This window comes from Phasianus colchicus, chromosome 11 (genome assembly GCF_987193195.1).
Source record: "Phasianus colchicus chromosome 11, bPhaCol1.hap1.1, whole genome shotgun sequence".
NCBI classification, from domain to species: Eukaryota; Metazoa; Chordata; class Aves; order Galliformes; family Phasianidae; genus Phasianus; species Phasianus colchicus.
The window spans coordinates 9,622,038-9,645,820 of NC_143446.1; the positions used below are offsets into that span (position 1 = coordinate 9,622,038).

The 23,783-nt window shown below is 40.4% G+C and overlaps 1 protein-coding gene across 1 annotated transcript; it reads right to left on the reverse strand.

Moving 5' to 3' along the window:
* Nucleotides 1-1,933: 1,933 nt before the first annotated feature.
* On the reverse strand, nt 1,934-22,067 carry DENND6A (DENN domain containing 6A). The gene is made up of 20 exons (XM_031608156.2): nt 21,880-22,067; nt 19,417-19,455; nt 19,271-19,313; nt 17,632-17,744; nt 16,516-16,596; nt 16,049-16,154; nt 14,943-15,022; nt 13,562-13,624; nt 12,848-12,903; nt 12,383-12,505; nt 12,113-12,208; nt 9,529-9,623; nt 8,524-8,589; nt 8,365-8,429; nt 7,752-7,841; nt 5,916-5,969; nt 5,721-5,830; nt 5,224-5,326; nt 4,285-4,359; nt 1,934-3,801 (listed from the first exon to the last, which is right to left on the reverse strand). Exons 1-20 carry the CDS (start codon nt 22,042-22,044, stop codon nt 3,670-3,672), a joined length of 1,755 nt encoding a protein of 584 aa, XP_031464016.2. The 5' UTR covers nt 22,045-22,067; the 3' UTR covers nt 1,934-3,669.
* Between the last annotated feature and the right edge of the window lie 1,716 nt (nt 22,068-23,783).

The window sequence follows — 23,783 nt, forward strand, 5'->3', positions numbered from 1 at the left end:
GGAGCGCGGCCTGCCGGGAAACGCGGTTCTGCGCCGCGCCGGAGCGCAGTGGCGGCCGAGGCCGGGCGGAGCTGCGCTCGCTGCCGGGCCGGCGGTGCGGCTGGCTGAGCCCGCCCTGCCGCTGCGCTCAGCCGCGGGAAGCGCGATACAGAAGTTGGGGGTTTAGAGTAAAACGGCCCCGGGAAGCCCCCCCTCCCCACCCCCCCGTAGCGCCCGGCAGCACGCGGGGCAGGCGGTAAAAGCGGCGTCCCTTGGTGCCGTAAACGTGGCTGACAGCAGCGTTTTTCTCGTGTGCGCGTTTCGCAGCTCGCACCGCGGTGATGCTGGCACCGCAGACGTGTCCCGGCTGACGGCAGGCAGCGAAACCGAAACCCCGACAGGTGCGGTGCTGTTAGGAACGCGTTCGGTCGGAAAGGCACGGCCCTCCGCCTTATGAACTGCAGAGCCGCAGGTTCTTTGCAGGGCTTCCCGAGGCCCGGCCCGGCCGGCAGTGCCCCTCAGTGTCTGCGCGCTGCCCAACATCCGGCCTTCGCACAGCTCCTTCCGAAGGGAGGCGATGTGACTCGGGGCGCAGACGCGGCCCGGGACAGAACCATCCACGGTCAGTTTGCCTGAAACAGCATTAAGTGCACTGACATTGCTAATTCTTCTGTTTTTGTGGAGCAGGCACCATTAGCGTCCTTTTAGTAACAGCTTCCAATTCAAACCGCTGAAGGTTGACTCTAAAAACTGAGCGAATGCTGTGCTGGGTGTCAGCAATAACTTGCATCCGTTAGCCTGGGACATCCCAGAGCCAGTAGGCCTTGAGGAGGACATCAGTCGGGATGGTCTGAAGATGTGGGCCCACTTGGCAAGAAAACTCAGCAGCCCTGTATCTTTATTTAGCTGAACTACCTTCAGTATAACACTAAAATCACACCTGCAGGTCAAAAAGACTCCTGCCCAGGTGAGACCCTTCCCCTGAGCACACAGTGCTGGAAGTAGGGCCATCAATATTGTAATTGTGAATTGCCAACCAATCACTGCAAGGAAGATGGACTGGAAAAATTGCTAAGTCTGTAGCACAAATAGTTTCGTTTGGGGTGCTTGACTTGTGGGAAACCACCGAGCACCAGGCTTGTGCAAACCCAAAATAAATAAGCAGTGTCTCTTCTGAGCGTGTGATTATTGACTTATTGCACAGTGGGCAACAAATCCACTTTTCAGACAGCACAACTGTAGAAATCTCCTCTCTCACCAGCCAAAAAGAGACAGTGAGACTGCATCTCTTCTCCCCACCATCAGCCAGCTGAGGGTTTGATTTTGTTTTTTAATAGTCAGATGAAAACAGGTAAAATTACTGAAACTAGAAGTTCCTGTACAGTCATTTAGCCTTCAAGCCCCAGATAAATGAAGATTATCACAGGCTCTTCTACCTATATTTCAAGTACACTGAGCTGAAAAAACAGGGATGGAAAAATTCCAGTCTGTCAAGCTGGCAACTGCTTTCTGCAGCTGATTCAGTTCCTTGGCTGTAACACTACTAATGGCTGAAGCATCCCAGGTTAAAACATGCATGCCCAGCATCAAAGGACTGCAGAGAGACAAGATCAGATGCCTGTAACAAAGAAAGACCAGTCCTAGCTTTGTGCCTACATTTTGCCTAGGCCTGCAGCGCTAGCTGAAGAGCCTTTTGAACTACCAGCACTAAAAGCATTACAGGTCACTGACAAAGGTGGCAAACAACCCCATACAACTTTTCCTTTTGCCTTTCTTTTGAACAAGATTCTAATAACTGCAGCTGGTCCAGGGATTTGAGCTAATATCAGCTCCTAAAGGTCACCCGAAGGATACGGCTCCACCAGGTCCCACAAGGCAGCAGTCTCCACAAGCTGCTGAGCAGCCTTACTTACATCAAGGAGAAAAGTCACAGCCATGATCCAAGTCACGCAACTTCCAAAAACCGTAACTCTTTATTTTCTTTAAAAAAAAATAAGTATTGCAGTCATGTGATAATATTGATCGTGGTTGTTACCAGGTTACATAGTTCCAAGGAACTACACAGTGCTCCAGGTTAGCTTTGTATTAGGAATGGCCACATATTAATTTCTGAATTAGAAATTGTATTCATCAGGATGTGCAAACAAAATTCCAAGTTAGAAGTTAATGCTGAAGTGGTGCAGTTTAAGTAACACGATACATACATTAAACTTTTTGTCATGAATAACTGTATACAAACCATAACAGTATTAAAATACATATTTTCATAAAAATAGTCACGACACTTTGTATCTAAATAAGACATTTTTAGAAAGATGGTATGAAATACTTATTATACAAAAGCATTTTCTTATAGCAGGATTACAAGGTCATGTGTTTTTAAAAACTCCATCCAAGCACTTAAAAGTAGATTTTTTTTTGATAACTGATCCACTTGTCATGTAAAAGTGTATGCTGTGCGTCCATGGTAGCAGTAAGTTTATTCTACATGAAACTGGTCAAAGTATAACACTGCATGTAGAGCAGCTGAGTCCTAATATACCACTGAATCTTGCTCAAGAAGATAAACATCACAATTGTTGCTTAGTACAGAACATTAGTTTTTTATGCACATCTGCTGTGTGCTTATACCAAAAATGATGTCCCTCTACAGACTTCCCTTGCCACAGTTTGACCTCTCCATAGGCTTTTATCAACTAAAGTCAGCATCCTCTTCTCCCCACCCCATAGCTCCTCACTGACCCTATTGCTGTAAATAAAAATTAAAACCTAAAAAATAAAAAATACATATTTGTAAAAATTTCTGACAGAAGCTGACAGTGGTCTCCAGCTGAAACGGTCTGCGTACTGACTGACTTCTGAAATCACCAATGTTAAATTCTGTATCAGAACGTCAGTCTATTCACTGTGATGAACATATTTACACTAGTGAGCCACTTTAAATCCTGAACATCAGCAGTTTAAAACCACAAACTGGTGTACAGTTACTTGATATTCATTTAAGGCATTTGAATAAAAGCACCATAATTAACCAACATCAAATGGAAGCAATTTCTCTTCGGGAAATGTTTGTCAGCTGCCTTCTCTACTTTAAAGATGCTAAATTAATATGGTCTTTGGAAAGAGGATCAGAAGGTGAAAGGAAGATACAGTTAAGAACCATTGTGATTATTTCAGCTGTCCCTGAAACAGTTTCATAAGCTGCTGATGGTTTACCAGTAAAATACCTCAGTATAACGTGTACTGACCAAGTCACACATTATGCCAGTTTTTTGTTTTGTTTTGTTTTTGTTTTTTTTAAAAGGAAAGCAATCAGATACTACATCAACAGGACAGTACAGGATCAATATTGCTTACCCCTGAGTTAACAGCATTGGGTACAGCAGCACCAATTAGAAAACATTCTGCAGTGCCAGCACTGCACTGTGGTCCTACACCGTGGAATAGCTTCAGATGCCCACGGATTTTTCTTTAAGAGCACTTATTTCAAACATTATTAGACACAGGAATTCCTTTAGTTGCACTGGTACTTAAGTGGGAAAAACAGTGAAAATATTACAGTGTAATATTACCAGTTGTAAAGTCCATTTGTAGTGTTACTGTACTGTTTAGATCTTTGTCCTGAACTTTGTAAGCCACTGTCTTGTGTGATACTACATTCACCTGTTTCCTGCACACACACAGCAGGAATCACGTTGTGCCAGTTTTGAGCAAGATGTCCTGCAAGTCATCTGGAAGTGCAAGTATAATATCACGGATGTGTGCCTGCAGCTTTTTCAGTGTATCAGTTTTCACAGGAAGATGTTCTCTGTCAGCCTGCAGCTGCAAAAGGTACAACAAAGCATGACTTGCCAAAAATGCCAGTTTTCCTCAAAACACACCAAAACGACATGTTAGCAAATGCAGAAAATGAATTCCTCATTTTTTAACAAAGTAAAATGTGATCTGGTCAGGTTTTCTCAACATCCACCTACCAGCATGAACGAATGCTCAGTTGGACTTTCAGCCATCACAGTAAAGTTTGGTTCTCTGTTTCCCTGATCATCCAGCCTTGCCCCCACCCAAAGCAGTCACAAAGCTCCAACAAATCAAGATCTGTGCAATGCCAACACATCTGGCTGAACTGAGAAACTGGCTAACTTCTCAGGTGGAAGCGTTTTGTGCTTTGTTTTAAAATAATCAAAATGACTGACTTATGGAACCTAAACCTCAAAAACCATTTGCATTAAGTACCTGTAAACTCAACTATTTAATACCTCTACCTTGTTCAGCAGGACAGCTTTTGGCCACATTCAATTCACTTACCAGTTTATTCTTTAACTTCAAGACAAGATCAACTGTTTCTACTTCAGTATGCTTCTGACTCCAGAAAACCAAATTCTAACAAAAATAGAAATTAAACACTGATGTATTTATGACAATAGATACAATTTTCAAAAATAGTATTAATTTACACCTATGTTCAGAGCAGGTCTTCTCCTTTCCCTTACTCTAATGCCATTTACTTAATTCATTTGACTCACATGCTGTCTCTGAACTACAGAATTGGTTTCATTTGCATGTTTGCTCAGCCCCTCGCATAAATGGCTAGCAGGAACCAACCACAATACAAACAAATATAAAAAGTTTCATGCCAAACAGGCTTAGATTAAATAGCATCTAAAACACAAAATGGCTGTGAATATTTACCAAATCACATTAGCCAGCATGTCAAAAGATTGAAATAGTGTCAGGGCATTATGGGATACCTGCCACATAGTGGATAAGGATGGATCTTACAACAGAAGATCACGTTTGTGGCATTATATTGTTTATCAACAACAAATTTCACTTCTCAGGTTCTACTTTTGGATCAGTCATAGGCTTATTTCCTGTCCATAACTAAGTAGTTGTCTATTTGCTGTGATACCTTAGAAGTTGTAACACGCTTTGAGCTGTGATACAGCTTATGAGAAATAAAACATCAAGGATGGAAATTGAATGAGATAACATTATCAAATATGATGAAAAAAAATAAAATTGAAACTATTATTTACAGCCAAAAAAATACTGGAAATGTTTTACATGTGATTAGTCATTATACAAAAGTAAAATTCATTTCATATTGCCCTTTTTTTTTAATGTTAGTCCTAGGTTAGCTAACTCATGTTTTGCCAAAATGTACTTGACAAAATTCTTGACATTTTTATGTCTAACCAATGGATGCAGCAGGAATTGATAACCACAATCACCCACTTTTCTAACCTCATTACAGAGTGCTTCTAAATGAAGTGCCTCCAACTTCTGTGTCATTTCTTTTTGCCGGCTTCTAAACCAGCCATCAAAGTTTGGTGATTTCAAAAAATGCCTGGAAAAACACAGAAGATAAATAAATTTTATATTTTAATTAAAACTCTGATAAGTTTCCTACGTCTTCAACAGTACTGCAGTTACACAAGTATCATATTAGAACTAGACCTTCCCTCCACACAGCCATGCCAAATAATACTTGCATACAGATACCCACAGTGTTAGCAGCATCTCGTGGTAACTATTAATGGGATAGAGAAACTGATGTAAGCAAGTAAACTACAGTAACCATTTTCAATTTCTTTTGAAGCATAGATTCAAAAAGTCAGTCTTATAAAGTCTTACTCAAACCAATACTGATAGTAAGCTTGCTCAGGAAAAGAATATTGATAAGACACAACTGATGTGTCTTTTTTTTTTTTTTTTTTTTTAATGTTGATGAAATAAATGACCTGTAAAGTCCTATCCAGTCTCCTTTTAAACCAGAGGTGAGCTGTGGTCCTGCTTTTTCCAGCGTCTTCATGAAATCATCTTGGCTAAAATGCCTCAGCTGTGGTGGACTCTATAAAAAGAGAAAAGAGATCATTAGCATACAGTAACTGTCTTCTCTATCAATCTTCATCTCATTCCAACTGTATTTTCCATACCTTCCATGGTGATATACATTTTTGCAAAGGCATTAGGCTTGCCACGTAACGTTCCTAGAGAAAGAAAAATGAAAGGTTGTTTGCATAACCAGTATTTAAGATACACAGTCCACGTGTATATTTACTTATCACTTGTGACCACAGAGTTTTCTAAGTACTGGTACAGGGTGGGGTCAATGCATATTTACCCTATAAGAATATAAGGAGGAGCTTATCTAATTCCATTTATATTTCTCAGCTACAGAAGCTGACATTTGCTCGGTTCTATAACGACGCAGGGAAAAGGCAAAGCAGGAAAGGAAGGAAAGATACAGAATATATATACTGAACTCCAGCCACTAGCTAATTAGTTTCTTTTCCTATTTTGGTAGTCCACAGGTACCTTTATATCAGGGGGATTCCAAACAATAACCTCTTGTATCAAGTATTTGGAAGTGTGTCTTAAGAATCCAGCTGCTGGCCGCGCTGCAGTAACAATGCTTGGCAATGGCACTGGCAGCCAGTGAGAGAGCCAAGCTTATTAAGCTCTGACTACAGGAAGCAGCTCCTCCTTGCCAGAACACACAAGCAGGTTGACACAACCTGTTATTCATCTTTAAAATCTGTAGACAAACAGTCATATGTTTTGATCCATGAACATGACCAGCAATATTATGAAAAGCGTGGTTCCATCTTTAGAGAAAACAAAGCTCCCCTTGAACTTTTCTTGAGGCAAAGAATGTAGAGGGGGTTCTCAACCTGTGAATTTAAGACTTGTAACAAATTAATTCATTTTCTTGGTTGAAGTGCAAGTATCCACAACAGTGGATATGCCAGAGAAAGGATTTAGGTTCACCCTATGCGCCCATCCTATCTCAAAAAGATATAAAAGACATAATAAGGAAAAACTCCTCTAATTGTTAACATCCAACAGAAATTCAATCTGATCATGGCATGCTCTAAAACACTGAAAAGTTCAGGTGATCCACAAAGTGATTAGAGAGCATTTGAAGGAAATAGCAGATACATAAAATCTAATGCTTGAGGCATCGCTTCCCAGTTGTAAGCACTCATCCAGAGAAACGTCTTAACTTTGCACAGAAGTGTTTAGAACTTCATAACTCCAAATGCTAAGTAAGAGCACGTTAAAGCACATCTATCATTATCCAGTTTGGTTATAAAAGAGATGGCAGATTTCAATTTCAGTGCTAGTCAAAGCCCCCCGGACTGTTAGTCTGCATGGGTTCAATAACCTCAACTCAATATTTGTTTGTCAGTATAAAGCTATGCCATTAGCTTGTAGTCAGAAGAGCAAGATTTCCAATTACAGGGCTGGTAAGTTTTTACTATTGCAGTAAATACGAAATCCCATATTTAAGTTTATTTCAGCCAACTCTCTTTTGAAGAATTAAAAACAACGTAGTGAACATTTAGCATTTCAACAAACCTCATGCCCTGGTTAGAAATTAGGCAAAATTTGCCTCCTCAACTTAGCTGAGGAGACTTGAACAGGTGAAGAACACCATGTTCAAAGAGCCAAACAACAGATAGCTGCCAGTTCCCAAAGAGCAAAATGCTGTAAACTAAATTATTCTGATTCAGCTATTTTTTTTTTTTTTAAATGTGTGACACGCTGATAGACAGAGAGTAGATGCATCTCTGTCTTATTACTTATTTATTATTACTTGTGTTAAACAAGTCAGTCTCTCCTTTGTAAAAATTTAAATAGCATTTTCGAGAGCCAACTGAACTTACAGAGGTTGCTGGAAATCTGCTATGTGTTAGGAGAAAAATTACTTGTATTATCCCCCCAGCTACCTTAAGAAATTACTCTAAGAACAAAATCCAAGTACTTACTAAAGGAATAATGAAGCTTTCTGTCAATTCCAAAAAATACCGCCGAAGAATTACACTTTGTGCTTCTGTGGGACGTTTCTGTTGTACACCCTTAGAAAGAAAATCACAACAAGGCTGTTATTACAGATATGTAAATAGGGGTATTATTTTTTTTAAATAATATTTCAGTAGTTGTGTGCACATTTGCCATAAGCTCACTTATTGCACCCCCTATGCTGAAACATGGAAAGAAAGCAACAAGATCAACCTTTCAATTGCTGATTTTCAGTTCCAAGCTTGGAAGCTCTGGTTCTTGAACATGCATGAAATTTCTAGACCAAAGAGATGTGGGGGGCAGCAAGGTGAAGAAGTCAAAACAGATGAACTGATCTGTTCCTTCAATTACCTAAATTATAAAGCTTCTTGAGTTTTGCAGTTCACTTAGTTATGCAAACAGCTAACAAGAAGGCCTTTCTTCTACAATGAGAATATCTAAGTATCTATTCAGTTATGAATTGGGGCAGAGGAATCAGAAAGCAGTTTCATTGTGATTATGTAGACACAGCTCAGCTTTAAATGAGAACATCCTGGGCAGCATGCAATACAGTTTCCATTAAGAGACTTGCAGTATTACCTTTTGTAACTGTTTAACAATTTCTTCGTCTTTGTTCAAGTATGGCTTATAAGAGGTATAAACACCTAAAGAAAAAAGGCAGCAGCATATAGCCAAAGGAAATCGTGCTTCTTTTAAACTACAAATATCGGTGATTTAACTCTTAGGTAACTTTATTACCAGGTTTGGAGTCCAAAGTTTTTAAGTTCTTCAGTTTTTTCACTTTCACCTGCTTTGGAACATCACCTGCCAAAACATTCAAAGCCACCTGTTAACAACCCTGGAAGCTCAGCAGCCAGAACTTCCCATTTGTCTAGTTGGATGTTTGACTTCAGAAAAAATAATGGCATAAAATCCTGCAGGAACTGCAGAGTGGGATGAAAAGGAGGGAAAAAAAAAAAAAAAGGAAGACCGTAGTTTCCAGATCCTAAGCACAGAACAGCTAGCATTTTGTTTTCCTCCTCCCTTCTCTCCTTCTGAAAGAGGTATTCTGAAGCTTCGACAGAAATGATGTATTTTGAAGTAAAGCAAAAACTTCCTTACTTACACTGAACACAGTACCTATCCTTAATTACTGTGGTAAATGCAACAGAGCTAATTTTTACAGATTTTATGATGCATGATCCTAACCAGGTATCTCCTACTTGCAGCACTGAACCAGTCACACAAACAGCTATGTGCAGGAATCCCATGCCATAACTAGAGTTCTGCAGGATTTTATTACAGACTTGCAATTCACAATACCAAATATTACATTAAAACTCTACTCAATTATGCAACTAAAACATCTACCATAAACAATCAACGACTACTGGAATATTACAAGATTAATTTATTAATACAGCTTTTTTAACGGGTCCTACTTTTCTCTGCAACTGATTTATTAAATTCTGCTAATCCTAAACTTAAACCAGAAACAATGTTTCTCAACACAGACACAGAACTTGGTATGAATGAACAATTAAACTTGGTTAGTAATTAATATTGTCACCTTTTCAATATATTATTTGGCAGTACAAGACATACAGTACCAGAGAGCCTAATTTCACTGAGCATCACTGAGCTCACTAATCATGAGCATTTGGTTAGTAATAAACTAAATTCATTAAACCAAATGACATGTTTCTTCATAAACATGCACACACATCTTGTCAGACAGGATTGCAGAAGACATTTATGCCTTACCTGGAAGTTTAATATCTCCAATCCTGATGATGTGAGGCCAGTGCTGGAGAGTTTTTGCAAAAAAAGGATTTGTCACCCCTAGAATAACAGATGGTCTAGAAGAACAATGACAGTGTTTAAACAGGACAGCAAGAACGTGTGTCTTAATGAACACAAAAGGTCAGCTTTAACTTGAAGTTATTTCGTTTTCGTATCGATTTTCAGAAGTTAAAATTTAAGTTACAGGTAAAGGTAAGCTTACCAAAGTTTCCAAGTTTTAGAAAATGGTTAAACAGATGTCTGAAAGTCAGCAACAGAAGTGCCATATGGAATCACAAAATTGCAGGGGTTGGAAGGGACCTCAGAGATCAGTTCTGCCCCACATCCTTCTACTGAGACTCTCAGCTCTATGCTGCCTACTTAAAATAATGAGAACAGGGTATTATCTGAGTTATTACTGAGGGTTTTGTTTGTTTTAAATGATCAGGAATCTGACCCTACATTAGAAAGGGTAATTGCTATGTTTCAAAGTTTGATTATAACAAATCTTTGAGTAATTTTGTATGCACGTCAATACAAGACTTTTCAGTTGAGCTACCACTCAGATGACAACACAAGGCAAAGAGACACTTGCTGCTCTGCTTCCTTTCCTTCAGTGTCCTTTATTAAAAAGCAATTATCAGGTGGAGAAGTACAAGAATACTAATAGCATTGCTTCCAAGCCTGCAACCTGTCATTACAATCTGGCTTTGAGGATGCATACAGACAGCCGGAGAACAAGAGGCAGTAAGACCACAGGGCTGCCATTACAGCACAGGGCTGCAGAATTTGGGATTTATATTATGATTACATCATATTAATGCTGTATTTTTCCGTATAGTGGCTGCCAACCATTTTATAACCACATGGTAGCTAAGGAGAGAGTACAGCTGCAACCTCATTAGAACTACTGTAATAAAACAGGTTATTGTCACTTCCTCAGATTGGTCTTAAAAGTCTCAGATTTTGTTTTGCCATGAATGTTGTTCTTAATAAGTTTCCTGTTTCTTAGGGAAAGGTGGGGAGAAAAAGGACAGTATGTTCATACCACGACGACAAGCAGGCATAAAATTCTGTGCTATTCTTTACCTATTTTCGACTTGCATTCCTCCCTCCACTTGCTATTTGTAGCAATATATATTTTTTAAACTCATTAGGTATTCAGAGGCAGGACAAAAATCTGAACACACAGCTCTGTAGCTTAGTATCATGTCTGGGCTGTGAAAATAGCATATTTCATCTCTCAGCCTCATTACACCATAGAACAAGTGGCACCAAATTGCGTCAGTTTCTCTGAAGTCTTTTCTTGTTTATCACTGACTCAGCCTACACTATCAAATCACCTCTTCTGAAACTTTCTGCTGTTCAACCACATCCATCTGGAAACATTTTATTTCAGATATTTACTATGTATTTCTTCCCCACTCATTTGCATTGTTTCATTATTTTTGATTATTTCATTATTTATACAATCCCACTTAACCCATTAGTACTATTCATTTAAATTCACTGGGATCTCCAAATACTGTTCACAGTTTCTCCATGTTATCACACATGGTTTACATTCTCTTTTCCAAAACAGCGATAAAGACCATTTATCCATAAAAACAACTCAACACTTTATTCTGCTGTACTTGATTTGTCATGGCTAATCTTACGTTCTTATCATTGTCACAAGAAAAAACAATCAACATAAGAAACTTCACACAGAATTAGCACATCTCATGCCTATTTTGTGCATAGTCAGAAGCACCCTTCTTTGAGCTTATTTCCAATCCTTTCATGTTTTTATTTTTCAGAAGAAAGCCAGAGAAATTCCAGCTCTGTTTCACATTCTAAGCTTCCTAACAACCTTTCTATTTTGCTACACGTGTATTTATACAATATGGGTGGCTAAAGTTTAGCTAATTCTTCTTGAAATTATTTTTAGAAATTAAATTACATAGTGCATAACTATCCCCATGGAATGCAATTGTAAGCACAATGCCTACATTTAGACATTTTTCCACTGCTGCATCTCTGGCAGTGTTTTTTGTTTGGGTTTGGTTTGTTGTTGGTTGTTTTGTCTTCTTTTAGACTGAGAGGGAAAATACAGAAAAAACAACCAAGCAAAAAAGCTAACAACGACCACTCAGACATTAGGAAAAAAAAATGTTTAAAAAAGATCAGTAAATCTAGCATACATAGCCTGTACCACATCAAGCTGCATTTAAATAACGTAAGAAATATTGTAGGCGTATGCTGTCAAAATGAAAGTAGGGCACAACAAAATAAGTTACAAGGAGTCCTTAAAGGAGATGTGAGACTCGTGCTTTTTTTTTTTTTTTTCCTCTCAAGTAATTTCTCAAGTATTTACAATGCTTTTCTGACAAATCGAGTGCAAATAGTTCATTTTTGGATGGATTGCCTCAACTAGTGACATCAGGAGCAAACTGCTGTATATTTTTAAGAATTATCTTACAGTAAACAGTCTACACATAACTCTCTAATAACAAAAATTCAGCGTGGTTTGAAGCAGATTTATGTTTTGAAAAGACACCTTCAGAACAAAGTTTGGTTTACTTACGGAGCTTGTGTGCGGGTTGTATATTCTTTGAATTCACTGTCATGTATGGTAAAGTATGGCCTGAAATCACTGCAGTACTTTAATGGTGAAATGCAACTGCAGAGTAGAAAGATAAGAAGTTTTTGTATCTGTACAATGGAAAGTTCAGTAAAGAAAATTCAAATTTAAAATTTAGAAGACTTTGCAATATTCAGATATCCCCAAGTGGCACCCAGCTGCCACTGACAACGACTCACTTGGTCATCTGTTTGGCAGCTCCACTACATTTACCTCACAAGTGCCAACACGGTTTCTGAAGATTCTGCTGGTGATGGTGCCATGACAACAAGTGGCTCTCCTAGCAGTACCAGTTCCCAGAGCATCTGAATGTGAAAGAACACTGGACAGAAACACCTAAAATGAGATTGAGGGATTTTAGTACATTTAACATAACCAGAAGGAATATGTATTTGATTGGGTAAAAACAAGGTTTCCAAGAGAATCTGAATTGGTTGAAAAATATAAAATAGCATTGCAAAAAGTAACGTTTAACAAACTTGCTTATTTATTTCAGTTTCAAGCTGTACGTTACCTGAATTCTTTTTTTTTTTTTTAGGTAGCTTTAGAGAAAAAGAGTATTAAAAATAACACGGATAAGCATTAGCTTGTGACCTATGAGCTATGTATTATGGAATCCTTATTAATATTTAACTTGTGGAAATTCACAGTTAGGAATAAATTAGTTGAAATTCCTACCTGAAAAGATCCACTTCATGAACAGTTGGTAAGGTCATAGAGATCTGAGCATCTGCCTAAAAGACATCACAGTACTAGCTTTTTAGTCATGACAGCTATTAATTAAAACTTTCTCTTAAATGCTTACAGATAGTAGACAGTACATACCTGATATACCACTACTGTACTTGATAATAACTACTGCAGTGTGTAGTGCATTATGTCCACAAGTAACTTTTTATTAAGCTACAAGTAAGTTTCTCCTAACACCACCTCCCCACACAGGCATGCAGCTTTCAGTGCTGAAGTGATACAACACACTGATGCTGTTTCAAACAAGAGTTGCACAACTATGAAGACACAGATTTGTTTTACAGCCATCTTCCATGGAAAAAGATTTTGAATGTGTTTTTTGTCCTCCAAAAATAACTGAGTACAGATTTACCCATTAAAAGGATGTTTAAGCTGTTAATTTTGTTAGCCAGCTATCCCTACCCAGAAGCAGACAACTCATCATCTCCTGAAGTGCCCGGTGTAATTGGCTTTAAACATCCTTCATACAAAGAATCCAAAACTAGGCTCTTCTATTTGAAGTTTCAAAGACGCTGAATTTAATTATCATCAAAATATGTGGGCATTTGCTACCAAGCTTTTATAAAAAAGTAACAAAAAAACCCACAACAACAAAGACAACTTGTCTTAGAACTATATACAAAAGCAGTATCTGCTCTCTACCTGGTGCATATTCTGTACTATCGGGGTCGTTCCAGGCTTGTCGCGATATGTTGGAACTCGCAGCTTTGAAAGAAAGAGAGAAAATAATTCATTTTCCTTGTACTGAAACCAGGAGCGACCTAAAATAATCACTTACAGACAAGCTGCAACATTTAAAGACAATGTCATACAGTACAACGTTTAACTTGCTCTACAGAACATCCACAGGGCAGGAAGGTTCTACAGAGGGATCTGGATAGGCTGGATTGAGAGGTGGAAGCAAACTGTATTTGATTCAACAGGGCTAAGTGCAGTGTCCTTCACTCGGGTCACAACAACCCTGGATGGTGCTACAGCCTGAGGGAAGAGTGGTTGGAAAGCTCCCTGGCAGAAAAGGACTTGTGGGTGCTGGTCAACAGCCAGCTGAATGTGAACCAGCAGTGTGCTCAGGTGGCCAAGCAGGCTGACAACATCCTTGTATCAGAAATAGTGTGGCCAGCAGTACTAGGGAAGCGATTGCCCCCCCGTACTCAACTCCTGGTGAGGCAGCACCACAAATACTGTGTTCAGTTTTGGGCCCCTCACTATAAGATACTGAGGTGTTGGAGTCTCTTCAAGAAAGGGCATCAAAGCTGGTAAAATATCTATAAGAGAAGTCTTAGGAGAAGCAGCTGGGGTTACTTAGCCCCAGAGAAAAGGAGGCTTGGGGGGGACTTTATCAGTCTCTACAATTATTTCAAAGGAGACTCCAGTTAGGTGGGGGTTGGTCTCTTCTCCCAAGCAATAAAGTGACCAGACGAGAAAAGGCATCAAATTGCATCAGGGGAGGTTTAGGTTGGATATTATGAAAGATTTCCTCAGAGAAGGTTGTGAAGTATTGGAACAGTCTGACCAAGGAAGTAGTTGAGTTACCAACCCCAAAATTATTTTAAAGATTTGTAGGTGTGGCTCTTTGGAACACAATTTAGTAGAAGACTTGGCAGCCCTAGGTTAACAGTTGGACTTGATGACCTTCGAGGTTTTTTCCAACCCAAACAATTCTGTGGTGTTTTTTTTTTGTTTTTTTTTTTTTCATTTTACATGACCAGAATTGAATTCTCAGTATTTTCAAGTGATACTTAATATTTTATTTGGCAAACATAACTAGCATCTCCTGCTAATTTCCTGCAAATACCAGAAGATTAATATAGACACTACAACTAGTAGTGATCTGGAAACATCTCTCTAATATTCACAAGAACTAAAAAAGATTACTCCCTAATCAAGGAACCTAATCAAAAGTGGAGTGCAGGTCCGTTCCTGTTCTCAAGTACGAGACACTGAAAACAAGGCAGAGTCCAGTGAGTACAGGCACAGTAAGTGGGGAGAAAACGTCAGAGAAAAGTAGTGCTGAAGTTCTTACCTTCATTACAACACCCATAATAGGCAGATGTAGTACTTCCCCTGGAATTGGTGGTGGCCAACGATCAACATCACTGCAGACTTAAAGAAAAATAAGAACAGACAAAGGACAATTTATAACTAGTCTGTATGCACAGTAACTCATGGTATTGTAATCGTCTTAGTGCACACTGAAATCGTAAGTTAGTTCTAATACCTCACAAGTGTTATTTGTATTTTCTTCACTCCATACTCTAAAGAAGTCTTACAGCACAGTTGACATTCTTTATTATTTCATTAGAACTATGAAGGTTATCATTTCAATAAAACAGTATTATCTTGTCTTCCATTTATAGCAACCTGGTTCACAATTCATTGAAAGAATGTTTTGGAAACCCTTGAAAATACAGATTAAGAAACTGTGAACAACATACACACAAAAATAGCTATTATAGGAAGAGAGAGAGATGCAAGTAGTTAGGGGGAATTAAAAAAAAAAGTCTTTGGAGATAATAAAGTTTGCCTAGCAAGCTTTCTAGCATTTTCTTGAAAACAATTTCAAGTATCGCTACTAATTCTAGTAGTTATTTTGTTCTAGAACTTACTTTGTAATACTGCCAAAAAAACTTGTTTATCTGCAGGTGATTACAAACAATTCTTTTGTCAAGAATGGCTTCCACCATTTTCTGCTCAGTATAAGTACAAAGACAGGAATTTTGTATGGGGAACATTTAGCAGCACTGTCCTTTGCTGCTCCTGCTTGGGTAAAACAAACAAACACACTCCCTGCCAGCCCAAGATGACAACACACGTACAGCTGCTTAAGAACATTTGTCAGAATGCCTGAAAGGATTCAACTTGTGATGAGTACAAATTAAGGACTGATGTCAGCTGCTTGTACTGCTAGCCCTCAACGGGGATCTTCCACCCTCCCAAAAGGATCCAGAATCAGATCAGTTCTGTTCAATTATCTAGACAGAAATCAAACCAGTTTGCTGAAGTTTCAGCCCTCTACCCTGCAGAAAGATTAGGTGTACAAACTCAGATGTGACAGAGTTTGCTATTTTCCCCAGAACAGTTACGAGATATTACAGGAGTGTTTTTGGAACAGCATAACAGTAGCACTACCTGCTTCCAGGAAAGCTTCACTTTTTTCAAAATATTCTGGTGCTATTTGCTTAAGCACAGTGCGAAAGAGATGGACATATGGTAGCTTGCTGATGAGGACCAGTGACTGGAATAAAGAAAAACAGCACAAAAACATCACTCTAAGTTAATGCCTTCTATCGCAGTTCTAATTGTTATCCTCAGAGAACATAAAATGTGACATTTCCTCACACATACAAGTCAACCACACATGACCACAATCAACCACAAAGAAAAATCTCCCGAGTTTCCAACTTTTTGTTCTGATGTAATGTTTTCTTCTAACAGTGGAGCTGGAACATACTCACGCTCATGGGGAAATCAGATCAGGTTACTACAAACCACCACAGCATTTAGCTAGAAGAGCAAGACATTCTTTCTGCTTCCCTGATGTCTCTGAAAAGCAATTACCTTCAAAATACATATTTTCATAGGAAAATCAACATTACCTTCTGAAAATAGCCCCTTTTTAATGATTTATCTCGAACTTGTCTGAAATACACGTAGCCATAGTAATATGCTGGGTCTTTCTGCAAAAGAACCAAAAGAATTCAATGTATCACCTTGATACTTTCTGTCTTTCAAAGGATTCTATAGGGCTACTTACATGCAAACTCAAACTGATTAGATACAGTTAAGGAGGATTATTCTGTTTACTGACAATAAAATCTTTATGAGCACTTCAAAGACAAAGTACCACTGTGTGGAAAGAGTTGTCATTTGTAGCTTTGTTATTTTTCTATCTACATTCTCTTGAAATACCGTTGAAAGCAAACCTTTCAATTAATTCCCAGAGGAACAGGTCAACACTTAAATTTTGCAAAGTTGCACTAAGAAGATGTTAGCAGCTAAAAACCTTAAAGAAATGGGAAACTTGAAAAGACAAGAACTAGTATGTAATATGTCAGTGTTACAAAAGATTGCTGGAGTAATAGCAAGCTCTCACATTTCAGTGATAAAACATCAGCTTCATACTTCTTACATGCAGAATTCAAATATTGGCCACATGAACAGATCTGAGAATCAGACTCCCACTAGCATAATTAAAGGCCTCAGTATTTCACTATTCCATAAGAAAATGCTGATAACGTTTTGACCATTAACTTTTGATAATGCCTCCATCTTAAAAAAAAAAAAAAAAGGAGGGTGGGGGGAACAAAACAGAGAGAGAGAGACCTCTCAGCATTGTGCATTTGTTTTTTTCTGTTTTGTATTCTGTTATAAAGTGTTTCAGATGCAAGGGATTCTACAATCTGATCTCCAGGCCTCCAGTCACTAACAGAACAGCTCTGGTCACTGATTTGATTCGTTACAGTCCAAAATCCATGAAAACTCAAAGAATAGTCAGTGGAACCGATTATTAGTTCATGGTTACAATAACAGCATACTACAAAAAAAAAAAAAAAAAAAAAAATCTGCTCAGCTTCCTCTCTCAGAACACCCAGTTTTTGTTTTTCATGCATGAATTTCAGAATTAGCCTAGTAGTTAACATCATTCAGAAGAACTTTATATATATATATACACACACACACACACGTATTACTTTTACTGTTTTATTACCAACCTTTAAGTAAACTGGTAGATCTCTATCCAAGTGGTCCAGAAAACAGCACACAGAAGCTTTCCTTCCAGAAGACCGTCGAAATCTAAAACAAAACTGTGTGTCGCCAAGACAACCTAATGGGGGAAGAGATCAACAGCAAATGACAGCATTCAGCATTAGAACTTCACCACAGAAAAAGAGAAATACACTCCAATTGTGCCTGTTAATACATACATATATACTTTTTTTTTTTTTTAAGTAAACAATTAGATGGTTCTGACAACAATAAATAGCTTTGTTTAAACAAGAATTAACATAACTCTACCTTGTGGTGTGTTTGTTAGCTTTGAAGGTTCAGATTATGTCCCTGAACAGCTCTACTGACAGCTGCCCTACTGTTCCTACACATTTTCTTGGTCTGGCTGTACAATTCTGCTCATCTTGACCAAACGTCCTTCCTCTCTTCAATGAAAGCACTTAACCTTTGTTTCTTGTATACCAAGCTGGGGCAAGCTAATGCAGAAGTTGACCTGTCAGCTGTTCTCATGTGGTTCTCTGTGCAAGCCTAGGACTCCATTAATAATTTTACTTACCACTCTTGTTAGGAGAAAATAAATAAATAAAGCAGCCTCAGATCCTAACGCATTATTTTGTACCTTCGGTACCTTCCAAAGGTTGGACAAATTTGTAACCATTATCCATGAGAGTTAGAAGAAAACAACTCATTTTCAGTAACAAGCTTTTCCTCTGTTTACCCACAGGATATCAAGAAAAGAGAAAATACCTTAATTTTAATGACATAAAGACAAAGCAGAAGACAGCTGAGGCTTTTTTTTTAATATATATATATATAATATATATATATCAGAAAGCTCTTCTATATTGAAAGCATACATCTGCATCATTCCATAACAGAGGTGTTATGCTGCAGAGGAATCAAAAGCAAGAAATACGTGCAGTTATGGGGACAAATGTGTTACTACAGGTTCTGACTTTGATAAAGAAATAAATGTGAAAAGACGTCTGTACTTCTGCCATCTCTTTCTGCAGGTGGTGTAAGCCATCAGCCACATGCCTCTAATTCCTCTTTGGCAGGAGAACAGGAAAATTTAGATGAAAGAAGAATTCAGCAAGCAGGACCACACATGGCAAAAAAGGAAAGAATAGAGAATTTAAATTACATGTATTTTTCCTTCAGGACTGTTCTCCTTAAATGATTTTTATTTTTAAAAGTCCATTTCACTGTTAGGAATTTAGGAAATACACACTTAGATTTACATATTTACTAGAAGAAGGTCCCAGACCCTTCCATCTGCTTCCAAACTGCGTGCTTACACTTTTCTCCTCAATTACAAAAATATTCTTTTGTTTAAAAGAGGCATATATCTCTTTTATGTACTCACAAAGTACCTTAGAACTTCTGCATGCACATCACCAGGAAGGTCTTACATACATTCCTGATATTTCACCCATAGTAAATAAAGAATTCTCACACCTTACTGCAATACAAACAACCATAGTTTTATACTTAACTGCAACTTGTCTATATTGTAATATTAAGGTTTCCACATGAAGGATTTAATCCCAAACCCTGGATTTATACTGGTGGAACACAGCTTAGTCCAACAGCAGATGACTACAGAACAAAAAAAGCACTTACCTGAGTTGGAATCTGGAAAAGACAAGTAGCAAATATTGGTTTTCTAAAGAGTAAGGAAAGGGAAAGAAAAGAGTTACACTTCTAAATATAATGCATATTTCTAAACTAAAACCAAATGATGTATTTACACAGCAACCATTACCTACCTCTTTATCTGTGAGCTTTGAATGTGGAGGATATATCACCTACAGGAAAAAAAAAATAGTATTTCATTAAAAAATATACCAAGTATAAGTAAAAAGCTTCTCTTAAGTGTTTCTACAATACAGCCCTCAAACACTTGTCAGCTTTAGGCTACTGACTATGATAAATTATTGACGCTATGCATCTCTTCTTACTCACATGCTTTTTAAGCTAATGATCTTTGAGAGTAAAGATTAAAGAACACCTTTCCAGGGTGTTCTGGGTGCCAGTTGAAGATGATGAAGGTACACTCAAAAACTCAGGCTATTTGACATTTGGTACAGCTGGTCTTAAGGAAGAGCAGTTTGTATTTAACTTCTACCTAGGAGATGCAGTTACTGTCTGAAATCTGTTGCATTGGGTAGTTAGATTGGGATAATCAAAATTCAATCAGAGAGCACCTACTGTATTCATATTAACTGGTGAAGAGGGAACATTAGCCACAAATGAGAACCAGGAGTGTGAAAGCACAAGAATCACACCCACAAAGCCACTTACACTGACAAAAAACAAAGGTTATTTAGCATTGCTTACAATGCATAAATCACAAACAACGTGACAACTGAAGGCACAACAGCAGTAACTACACCAGTAAGTAAGAAAAGAGCAAAGAATGAAACAGAACCTCAAAGCATTCTGCTGTGCCAAGGTGATGTTGCAATCAAGTGAAGTAATGCGCTCCATCAGAAGTCCCTCAGCAGCTGAATGATGCTGTGCTCACCTGCATCCAGGCAGAGCATTAAGCCCACAGTTAGGCTACGATGAACAGGGCTGCTACCAGACTGGAATTCATACCCCTGTTGCTCACCAGCTACTGTACCTTGGCAGAAGTCAAAGATGAAACCAAAGGAAGTAAAACCAGCAGCAAGCGTTATCGTCCATCCCATCACATCTCAGCCCTTCTGGGCTGCGTGGGTGGCCATGTGAAGTGATGAAGTGTTAATGAAAGCAAGCAGAGCACAGGTGAAGGTGTTTGTTTGTTTGTTTGTTTTTTAATTATAATGTTTTGAATGACCTTAAAGAAACCCAAACAGAAAAGAGTGAGAACACCATTTCTGTGAGATGCTGCTAGGCCAGAGGGTGCAGAAAATGAATCTGCCCATCAAAAGCACAAAAGAAAATGAAAACAAACAAACAAACAAAAACAAAACCCAAAAAGTGCAAGTTAGACACAAAGAAGCAGAATGATGAGAGACCATCGCTCGCTGCTTTCCAAATGCTTCCCTTTGTAACTTCAGTGTTGTTACACACACTGTTGTTCCTGCCTGAATGGGTCATCTAACATGCTGGGCAGGAAAGAAAAGACACAGCCTGAAAGGCAGCATCATAGCAGAGCCCGTGCCAGAAATTCCAACTTCCCTACAGATGTAAGTGCATGCTGTTGTAAGTGAAAGTAAGCAGAAAACCGTGACTAGTCGGAGGAAATATAACAGCTACTTCAGAATCCTCCCCTGCAATGCAACTGTAAGGAAAAGGCCCTACAGTGCAGATTTTGACAAAGCACTGCTTCTATCTAAGCAGTTTCCAGAGAAGAAATGAAACTTCTTCTTTTGTGTAGTTTGAAACTACGCTGTGTTTGTTTTGCGTTTGTGCATTTCTTAACATGCTGTAATGTTAAGTAACCTCATTCCTAGGACTCAGCTGAAACTAAAAATGTAACAAAAAAAAAACTCAGGCCGTAGTTCCACACACATTAAGTTTCATTTTAGGTGTGCATTCAGCTACGATGAACTGGACTGCTACCAGAGCTGCCTGCTGACCACGCAGAGCCCAGCACGGCCCTCACCCACACACAGCACCTCTGCTTCAGTCCTGGGTTACACGGCAACATCATCCTCCTAGCCGCCAGTGCTAGGTGAGAACAACGCAGATGCTGCCACGGGACGCTGGTTTATTACTTCTATTCCCCCTGCAGCCAACGGCACACATCAACTCTGCCTTAAGGATTCTAACAGCAGCACTAAGCCAGCCAACGGGCACCCCTGCTAAAGCACCGTCCCAACCTCAGCTGGCTGCAGCACGGGCACGAGATGAGCACGGCGGGACAGGACGCGAAAGCGCCGAACACAGGCATTTCTGCAGCTTATTGCCCAGCCGCATCGGCTGCTTCGCGCAGCTCCACTCGCAAGGCGGCAAAGCGCAGCGGCACGGAGCTGCCGGACCGCCCGGCACGGGGACACAGGCGGCGGAGGGGCGCAGCGGCCGGCCGGGATTTCGCACTTCGCAGCACCGCAGTTCCCTCCCGGACGCGGCCGCGCTTCCCCCGCGGCTGTGCAACACCGCCCCAGAGGAAGTGCCCGATTCCGGCGGGACGAAGGGCCGCGCCGCAGAGCCGGGCGTTCTGGAGGTGGGAAGAAGGGGGGGGTTTGGGGGAGCGGCGACGCGGCCCCGTGCCCGAAGCGCGGCGCCCGCGGGCCCTCACGTACCTCCACGGCCTGGCCCAGCTCCAGGTCGAAGCCCACCACGCACACGCAGTGCAGCCAGGCCGAGAAGCGGTCCCAGGGCAGCAGCGGCGGGCCCCGCTCCGGTCCCTCCGCCGCATCCTCCCCGGCCTCCGCGGCGCCGCCCGCGCCCCGCTCCCATAGCGCCATGGCGCTGCCCCCGCCCCGCGGCACCGCCGCCGCCTCGGCCCGGCCCCGCCGCCGGGAGCCACGTGACCGCGCACCGCCTCCGCCGGGAGAGACCACGGGGCGCCGGAGGGGAGGGGGCGAGCGGCGCCGAGAGCCGAACCACCGCCGGGGGTGTGCGGAACTCCGCAGCCGGCGCCAAGGAGCGGGGAGGCGCCGAGCGAGCGGCAGGCAGCGCGGGGACGGCAGCGCGTCGCGCACAGCGCCGAGCATCGCACGGGCGGGCAACAAGGAGCGAGCCTCTCCTAGCCTGTAAGCCTTAGCTTCCCACGCCGGACTTCGGGCTGACGGCTGCTTGCAAAGCTTGCCTGCAGCAGAAGCGGCCCGGCTGCCGTTTCTCCCGTGCAGGAGCCGCAGATATTAGCGCCAAGCTAACGCGGCTGTACGCCCTTAATGGGAAACGCACTTCTTCCTTAAGACTCGTTAGCAACATTTGGTTAACTATCAGAATAAGACCGTAAGAAACTAAAGGATGCTTTCATCTTTATCGCAATTTCCTAGACAAAGAGGAACAAACGCGTAACTCAGGCAAAATCACGTTATCACTGTAATAGTTCAAGATACAGCAGCCTGCAGTTACCAGAAGCCATTAGCGGCAAAGCGAACTGCAGATCCGCAGTAAGATACAGCGGCGTTAGCGGCTTGCAGGAAGGCTCTGCAGCTGCCTCAGCTCCTGTTCCTTCCTGCCATTTCAAACTCACTGTTACAGGTTTGCTCACTCCCGGGTTCTGTAAAAGGCTGCTATGCAGAATAACACAAGACTGAGGCTTGGCTTTATCAAGTCAAGCTCATGGCAGTGATTCTACCACAGTAATTAATGTGCTGGCTCCCTGTAGGAGCTGAAACAGGGCCTGGCTAAGAGCCCTTGTCACTTAGTTTAAGACAAGATACTATGTCATGGCTTCTTACACACCTTCCCTGGCTTATATTCTTGCTATCATTGCTGTAACAAAATTACAGCAGTTGTTATTACATACATGTTATTATATATTCTCCTTTATTTTTATGTTTTCACATGGCAAAAAAAAAAAAAAAAAAAAGTATTCCCTTGGATATATGTATGTAATTGTAAATAAATAAACTGAGGAGAATAAAGTATTTCACTGACTGACATTCTCTGCTCATTTTGTTCAACATCAGTCAGTAACTTACCTGCACTGGATGCTTACCAGGAGTAAATGTTTGGCAGGAAAAGGATTGGAAAATGGTGATGATCTTTGAGGAAGAAGCATTCTCACCTCCCCTGATCCCCACGTACACCATCAGTTCACACTGAGTTTTGCCTAGACAATTCAGATACCTTTTTGCTTTGGTAAAATGTGGTTATCTTTCTTGGTTGAGAATGCATGTCAGTTGTCCAAGAATTAAAACATCCCTGCATGCATTAGAAGTACTGTTATGTTCAGAACAACTGGGACTGTTTTCTCTATAAGGAAACTTATACTGGGTGAGATCAGGGCAGGACAAACTTCAAAGCTGGAAATCTATCAACAGAGAATGCTTTGCTAACAAGTTGCACTTACACCTGTACAGCTCTGCTATTGGTTTCCTTACAAAGCCCTTTGAACCCTGCCTTAGTTAGGCAGAAAGAGACTCATCTGTTCATTCTGCAGGGTTTGGATGAGATTATCTTCTAGAAAAAGCATCTTCTGTCACAACAGCTCCTTGAATAGAAACAAGTACCTAAGCAGGACAAGTCCAAA